The 8,804-nt window shown below is 34.9% G+C and overlaps 1 protein-coding gene across 1 annotated transcript in view; it reads left to right on the forward strand.

Annotated features, from left to right (window-relative positions):
• Window positions 1–8,549, forward strand: part of TMX3 (thioredoxin related transmembrane protein 3) — a 28,149-nt gene extending 19,600 nt beyond the window's left edge. Inside the window, exons 14-16 of the mRNA XM_083857183.1 lie at window positions 2,978–3,107; window positions 5,283–5,351; window positions 6,737–8,549. Of these exons, the coding sequence (XP_083713309.1) occupies window positions 2,978–3,107; window positions 5,283–5,351; window positions 6,737–7,003 (466 nt within the window). The 3' untranslated portion in view covers window positions 7,004–8,549. The remainder of the gene's footprint in view (window positions 1–2,977; window positions 3,108–5,282; window positions 5,352–6,736) is intronic.
• Window positions 8,550–8,804: the final 255 nt, after the last annotated feature.

Consider the following 8,804-nt stretch of genomic DNA (forward strand, 5'->3'; position numbering starts at 1 on the left):
AATGCATAATTAGAGAGTTGAGTTGCTTGGCAGTTGTAGTTAATTACTACTTCTCTGCTGGGCTTTTGGGAAAGAAAAGAAAGAAAGGAAAAAGAAACGAGAAAGAAAGAAAGGAAAACCAGGAGTCAGTATTATAATTCTGTAAGTTTTCCAAATCCATTTCTCAGAGATCAAAACAATAATTAAGCATGTGTTCATGCCCCTAAAGATTCTAGGAGCTTCATGTGGACCCAAAAGCCCAAGGTCTGTATTTTTGTAAAATGTCTGTAGATTAACACCTGATTTTAAAACAACTGTCTCTCCATTAAAATTATCTGATTTGATTGAGCTAGTGTTTTATAATTGCCAAAAGTGAGACCTTCCTCTCTTGCTTAATTGCTTCTTCTGTGCAGGCTCTTATGTCTGTCTGATGTTTCATCCTGTTTATCTGTCAGAAAAGTGTTTGGTTTTTTGTCTGGGCAAGTAGGGAAGTTATTTTGCTGATTCAACAATGTCATTCCCTTCTCTGCTGAGTGCCAGCATGAACGTGCAGAGAAGCAAGGAAGGGAGATGAGATGCCTGGGAGGAAGGAAATGAAGGGAAAGAAGACAGAGCTGGCACTTGGAGTGGTAGTGATCCAGTGGCAGGGTCTGTTTAGCTGGATTGTTTAACTGAATCAGCAAAATGCCTGATTTTAGTATTAGTAGTATATGGAGAGTTCTGGGTCAAGTACTCACCAGCTTTTAATTATTTTCTAAACCCAGTGTATCCCTTTCAAGTATAAGTAGGAATTTGCAAAAGAATGCAGCAAATTATGTTCAAAGTAGTGGCTCTTCATGTGGCTACATGAATAATTCGAATTTAAAAAAAAAAGGTATTGCAACTGCCTCGGTTTGTCACCAGATGGCAGCAAGTGGAAATAGAAAAAAAAATGAATAATGAAAAATGTATCACAAAACACTTTTTTACTATGCCAGATGCACATAGGAGCAAATTCTGTTTTCTTTACAAAGGGCAAAATATTTTATGATTTCTGGGGATAGAATTACACCTTGACAAAAGTACATTTTTAAACTTGACTGTAACTGCTTTAGTAGGCATTCTAATTCTGCCTTTTCAGCAGAGTATGAACATGTTTTTGTTGGATTAGAAATGGTACATTTAGAACCATGCACAAAAGAAGAAATCAGAATATTATGTATTTTAATAAAAATACATAATTTTATCTAAAAAATTATTTAAATATGCTTTTCAATATTTTACTGAAAGCAGAAGTACACCTTTTTATAAGCTAAGGTGTATAATATCACTGTAAGCTATAGGTGTATGTACAACTCTCCTCTGCTCTTGGAAGTAACACATTAAATGTGCTTTCGTGAACTTTCGTATAGCACAAATAATCTGTATATGGAGGTTACCTTTTGGCTACTCTGCCAGTTCCAAGAGCATCAGTTACTGGACTGTTAAATGCAATAGAAACATTACATCTAATTAATAAAACTTGTTCTGTTTTGGCTGGGAGGACATACTTTGGCAGAAATTGGTGGCTTGTTACCACACACTCACAGAAACACCGAACTTGGTTTGAGTGCCTTCTACTTAGATTTCTTCTTTATCCCTAGTAAGAAAAGAATAAAAATTTCATGGGAAAACATTATATTTAGTGACTGTTATGTTGCAGGTTGCCTCAGTTACAAAGTTTTGTCATTTGGTTGTTTTTTTAAAGTTCCATTTAAAGGATGGCATTATTTTGTTATCCCTGTAATTGCCCTTATGTTTTCTGAGGTGCCACCATGCTTTCAGCTTCAGTACTGGGAATAGAGTCTGCACCTTAAATCTTAAACTATTCAGCTTTCTAAAAGTTCAGAAAATTGTCATATATAAGTATTAAACTTTTTCACTTTTAGGTTTGCATTTGAATTAAAATCAAAACCAAAAACCCCACCTAAAATGTGAGAGGAAGTTTATGATAAATTCAGACACTCCAAAGAAAAATGGGCATCTTGAGTAAATAACCAGTCTTTCCATTACATAATTTACTATGAATTGATAACCTCAGATGAGACTGAAATCATCATCAATTTTACATGGATTACAAATGTACATGGATGTCACTATTACACAAGGGTGAAAACGTAGGAAAACAAGGTTTGCTTTGCTTCTGCTGTGAAGGAAGTACTTGAATTCATTACTGACAGAATTGTACAAAATTGATAAAGACTACAAAAGATTTTAAACATGTTTAATGTATTTAAATCTTTCCAAACAGTGTACTTTTGCAGTATTAAATTTTCTTAATTTAATCTGATCTTATTTTGAATTTAGCACTACAACAAACAGTAGAGTAAACTGCTTTGTGTCCAGAGATAATTTCTAACATTTTTTCTTTTTTTTTTTCTTTACAATAGTGATTTATTGCACATGCAGATGAAGGTTAATTGCTGAGTAATAATTCTTTAAAAACTCAGTTCCCCATAAGCCGTATCTAAAAGAGCTGAAGAAAAGCTCTGCTTGGCATGGTGTATTCTTTTGGCTTGACTGGCAGAGGTTGATTGATAAAGGTGATCAGTTAGACAGTGGTTGTGTGGGATTAAATTTTCGAGTTACACTTCTGCCTTTGTGAACTTAAATACTTAAAACATTTCATATACAAGCCTGCTATTTGTGATCTCTTACTATTTGGAAAGTCATAGTGTGCCTGATTTGCAGTTGCTCTGGGTATGTAAAATGCTGTAAGCTCCAATAGTGTCACTGACACAGATGTGAAGGAAAATAATATTAATGAGAACCGTGCCCATACCATTCATGTCCATACCATACCATGCTGAGTAACTTCCCCCTTTTCTCCTGCTTTCTTGTTTTTAAAGAATTATTATGATTTAAAAAAATTATTATGAAGAAATGGATTCTGTTTTGAAATTACGTAGGGATTATTTGAATTGAAATATCTTATATAGTAGTTCTTAAAATATATAAACTGTCTGCTTTATGTTTCCAGTGACTTGACAATCCCTACTATTGTTGTATTGAATACCTCCAATCAGCAGTATTTTCTACCAGATAGGCACATTGAGAGCACAGAAGACATGGTTCAGTTTATTAACAATATCCTGGATGGTACAGCTGAAGTAAGTCTTCACAGTGGCTTGAAATATATTGGTTAGTGTTTATTTTCTTAGATGCTAAAGTAAGGAAAAATATTGGTTACTCTGATAGTTATGCATGTGTTTAATATTCCTGTCCTGTCTTACTGTCTTGGGTGCTGTCACTGAATATGTGATTGTAAATTCTGGAGTCATGCTGTTGCATGTTGTACAAAGCAAGCTTTCTTTTGTTTGTAGCGTAATGTTAGCTGGCTTCTTTTGATATTTGTTTTACTGGGGCAGTTGTAAATGGAGAGATTTTTATTCATCTCCTGGTTTGAATTAAATGCATTTGTTTATAATTTTGAATTATAGTGCATTATTTAACTGCACCCTTTCTTTTGGGTGGAAAATTAATAAATCAAATAGCTGGAGGAATTACAACTTCAAATTCAAAAAACAGTGTTATACTTGCTTTGAATGTTAGAAATAGACACAAGCTTACTCCTCTCTGTTCTAAAACTAAAGAAGAGCTGTCTTTTGCTAAAACAAAAAAGTTAATAAACCAATTTGAATTGATGACTTGGATAATTTTTGAGTTTCTATTCCCTCAGTGTACTGTAAATTGGACAGAAAGCTATGTTGTGTGGATGAGGAAAGAAGTCACGTAGCAGAACTTGCATTTATGCTTCTGGACAAAGAAGGCTTTGCCAGGAAGGGGAGCTGATAGCTAATAATTTGTCTTCTGGGAGAAGCCTGCTTTTGGTTTAAGCCCCAAGTGACAGTATATTGAGTGCTTCCTGTGTTAGCTGAATTCCACTTTGCATTATGTGAGCAGTTTTAGTTCAATGGCAAATACTACAGAAGGTATTTGTCATATGGGATACTTGGATTTATTTAATCTGACTGGTTGATGTAGAATGTGATATAGGTGGATTTATGTGCTGTTCAAGACTTTACTGGCCATGCTTTCAGTTGCAGTGTGAGGGATATTGCTATAACTTGGTGGTTCTTTGTTCTTGAATTCTCACTTTCTGAATGGTTTTTAAGTGCATTGAGTTATCAACATCTGTTAGACTCTATTTGTATGTATCTTTCTGGTTGAAACAACAGATGTAATTGGTTTCTGTCTGTTTGGTTTTTTTACTTGGAGAAAAATCATTTAAGATGCCTCGTGTTTGTTGCTGTAGTGTCACTTAGGTCTTTCTATCTTTTGTTTGCAGTATCTCAGCTAGAGTGATTAAATTCACATCTCTGTACAATACAATAATACAGGATATTCTTCTTTTCATTTAAGCTGTCTAAATTTAAGGTGTCTGTAGATATAAAATGGCACTACTTTGGCCGCATTCTCTGCCCAAGAAATTGTGCAGCTCTTGAGGAATGAGAGTCTTCAAAGTATGCTGGTAAACAGCTAATAGGATATAGACTTTCTGAACCACAGAGAAATTGCTGAGAAGTCTGGCATTCCCCTTTCTCTTCCTTGGGAAGTGGGTTATTCTTCTGGACTTTATTGTTATTCTGTAAGACTCTATAGGTAACTTCTTGTGAGTCTGTCTCATCTTTTGTGGACTTCTTTTGCTATTTGATGAGTTTTGGTCAGATCATGTGCTGATGAGTTGACTTCCAAATATGAGTTTTTCTCTGGCTACTCAAGGAAGGTGAAAACTGGTCCTGTTCAGCAGACAGGACTGCCTTCTGATTCATGGAGTTATTTCAGATACTGTTCAATTAGGGGGAAATGTGGGTATAGTCTGTCATTGCTTGACACAGGTTTTATTTATTACACCTTTATATATTTTCTTTGCTTAGTTCTTATATTTTGCTACCTCTGCTGTCATAATCCATAAGTGGATGTTCAACAGCCGCAGGAAAGTTCAGAAGAGCTCTGCAGTTTTACCATTGTTACATTGGGACAGTTGCTAGTTTTTGTTAGTATTTCTTTATAGTAAGAGAGAGAATGTCAGCTCATTGTCCAAGTTGGCACTGATTGTTTAAAACAATTTTGAGGGACTTTTTCGTGAGTCTACTGATTAATCTTTGCCCAAGCTTGGCAAGTTGGGATATCTGGGCATCATGAGATGTAAGAATAATCACTTTTCATTTCCTTCTAAAGGAGGACTTAAAGGGATTTAAGATTACAATGTCTGAAGAATGAACTTTCGGAATCATAACTGAAAAATGTCAGCAGTTTTGACATGGTTCCATTTGAAATTTCAGGCACAGGGTGGTGATGGACTTCTGCAACGGATCAAGAGAATAATCTACGATGCCAAGTCTACTATAGTGGTAAGTTTTATTTTTCATTGAATTAGGTGGTGCCCATGTCAGTCAGGATACAAACACTTTCAGGAGATTTAAAAAATATTTTTGTATTAATTGTTTTATATTGTGTATATATTACAGGTATATGTATAGCTTTAAGCCAAACGAACTTCTTGATTACATTTTTTAATAATATGTGTGATAAATATTCAACATGTCTTAGTTTCTTTATTTTTCACTGCTCTTCTATATGCCTGATGTGTTTTAAGGGATAGAACAGAGAAAATTCAAGAACTTTTCCTTGACTTTTTTGATGTTCTTTCCTGAAACTGGTACCACTTCACTTTTCTGAGGAATGTGACATTTTTGGTTTAATTACTTAGAGCATAAGAGGATTAAATACTACTCTTTGTGTGGTTTTAAAGCAAACATTTTTATCAGCTTTCTCATAAGTTAATTATGCTTAAGAAAATTTTGTTGGGAAGATGTACACAAATCCATTTCCTCACTTGTCCTACTCAAGCAAATAAACCTGTGCTGTGAATTTAAGTTGAAACTCGTTTGTTTCTAAATGAGCATCTTCCAAACTTCTGTGAAAGTACAATATTTAGCCACCAGTTTCTGAAACCATTAATCCTTCTTCCTGTGCCATTAAGCTACTCCTCAACAGGAAGCTCTCTAGAATTTTTCTCCAGATTAATTTTTGAGAACAAGACACAAGTAAGAAGTGAAACTTTTTTCTTCAAAGTGTTTTTTAACGCTCTTAGAACAATTTTTTCTAAAGGTTCAAAGAATGCATAGGATATGCAGTTGGCATGTAAACATTAGCTATTCCAATGCAATATTGTAATATTTCAACTCCTGTGTCATTTTTTATGAACTTGTAGCAGAAATTGTTGAAGTTGAGGTCTCCTTGCCATTTTTGCAGAAGAAAGCAAACAAACAAACCTTAAAAAAAAACAACCACAAAGCAACAACAATAATGACACCCAAAACCCAAACCAAACAAGCAGAAAAACCAAAATAACACATCCATTAGGACAAGAGGACAGACTTAAGCTGTGCCAGGGAGGGTTTAGGTTGGACATTGGGAAGAGGTTGTTGATGGAAAGGGTGATTGGGCATTGGAATGGGCTGCCCAGGGAGGTGAGGGGGATTCACCATCCCTGGAGGTGTTTAATAAAAGACTGGATGTGGCACTTAGTGATGTGCTCTTGTTGGTGGTGTTATGTCATAGGTTGGGCTTGATGATCTGAAAGGTCTTTTCCAACCTAGTTGCTTCTGAGAGCCCTCTAAAAAACACTGATTCTCATTTTGGATGTTTTTTGAATAAATACACAGAATGATAAGAGAAATAATGCAGTAACTATATATTCACTGAAAGTGGTTTTTACTTTCTATTTCAACAGTCTGTGTTCAAGAGTTCACCACTGCTGGGATGCTTTCTCTTTGGGTTACCCTTGGGGGTCATCAGCATCATGTGTTACGGAATCTGCACAGCTGATACAGAGGGAGAGGTGTTTGAGCATGAGGGAGCTAAGAAGGAAAGTGGTGATCGGGAGCTCACAGATGAAGGCAGTGAGGAAGAACAAGAGGAGGAAAATAATGGAAAATACACAGAACTTTCAGATGGAGAGCTTAAACAGAAAGACATTATGGAAAAGAAAAAAGACTAACTTGTTTAACAAGAGAATTCTCTAAAATTTCCAAATAGACTTATTTATTGGCAGTTGTCATTTATTGATTATCTTCATGAAAGAGGACCGTTTTATCTGCATAATGGTAGTTTTGACTTGCATGTATTCACACTTTCTCAGAAATTGACAGAAAAAAAAAAATGGATGTTCTGTTAATTGTCCTTAGTAGATTAACAAAGAGCAATTTAAACTGAAGAAATTTTCAGGTACAGTTCTACACCATTTTTGTAAGAGTTTTGAATTGTTCATTTCCAGAACAGAGATAATGTTACTTGACCTTACTCTATGTGATGAGCTGCTACTAATATAGCCCAGCTATGCACTCAATCATATAAAATTAAAGCTGAAAACAAGGAAAGGTTAGGAGAGCTACAAAGTGTTTTTAGCTGATAGCCGAAGACAACTTACAAGTTTTCTAAGAAGTCACATGTTCTACCTGTTGCATATTATTATGGGAAAAGAAAAACAAAACCAAAACAGCGAACTTTTCTATTTCCTCAATTTAAATGTAAATTTTTGGTAATTGAAGGACCATTCTACCATGTAATAATATAATTATTAGCAGTTAAGAATGTTTGCTAGATGCAGGATGTGGGAATTATATGCTAAGTTAAGTGTTTATTAGTGCTTTAGCAGCTAAAAATTTTGGAAGATTATGTTAAAAACCTTTTACAACATGATTGCCTGTTGATTACTTTCTGTGAGTGATTGCACGCTTAGAGTGCAAAAGATCTGTAAGTTTTCTGAATCCGCAGCACAGCTTGATAAAGGAAGATGTCAATATGAACTCCTTCTGACTATTTGTATAACTCTCTAATGACAAGCTTTTTGAATGGTTTATATTTATTTTACAGTGTTTACTTGAGATTGTTATATACCTTTGAGATAGGTAGTTTTGTTTGAGACTGCAACCTACTCTGAAGGAGGGAGTTAGTGGAGCTTAATATTAGCACTGATGGAGACGATCAGTATAAAGCATTTTTGTTACCTATTTCACCATAAAAGCCACTTTTAATACAAACCTGTGACTGCAAAAAGGACTAATTTGTGTCCAGAGCTAAAAGTCTCCAACAATAAGCTATAAAGCAGCCTTTGGCATAAATGTCATGGAAAGTACCACAGAAACAGAACTTATATTGCCCCTACTCAAACTATTTGTGCTGGGGTTTTTCCTTTTTTTCTCTCTCTTTTTTTTTAGGGCTAAATTACTATATAATACAAAATATTATGTCCTCCTTATAAGGATGCTTGATCATGTAGGAAATTGCTATGCTATAGCACTAAAGTAAGGAATTTTAAATAGTAACCATGAGTAAGCTTAAATAGACAAGTTCTGTGTTGGGGTAAATTTGATGACGCTGTAGAATCATAACCGGGGTAAATGTATTGCATCCTTTTTCCCTGTGGGAAAGAAACTTGTTTCGCCTGTTTCAGTAGCTTGGTAACAGCTGGCTTCAGGTTGCCATACCTTAAGTGGATCTCTGACTTGAAAGATTTTGGTTATCAAACAGTGTAAACAACATGTTGTAAAGAGAGTAGAAATTTATTTTGGAAAAATTCCATGTCTGATTATGAATACAAGCCTTTTCCTTTTTGGAGGAGAGATTAAAAATGAGATGGAACACTGAGTAGCAGGTATCTGATACAGTGTTTTTTCCCCCCCTCTTTTTTTTTTGTCTGTTTTCTTTCTATGAATTGCCTTTTTTCATTTTTGTCATTATAGCCAGTTGTACATAGTGACTTGAGTTTACTTGATTTTGTTGATGCTTTATTTTTTTGG

The sequence above is a fragment of the Zosterops lateralis genome, assembly GCF_965231275.1.
Source record: "Zosterops lateralis genome assembly, chromosome: 1".
NCBI lineage: Eukaryota > Metazoa > Chordata > Aves > Passeriformes > Zosteropidae > Zosterops > Zosterops lateralis.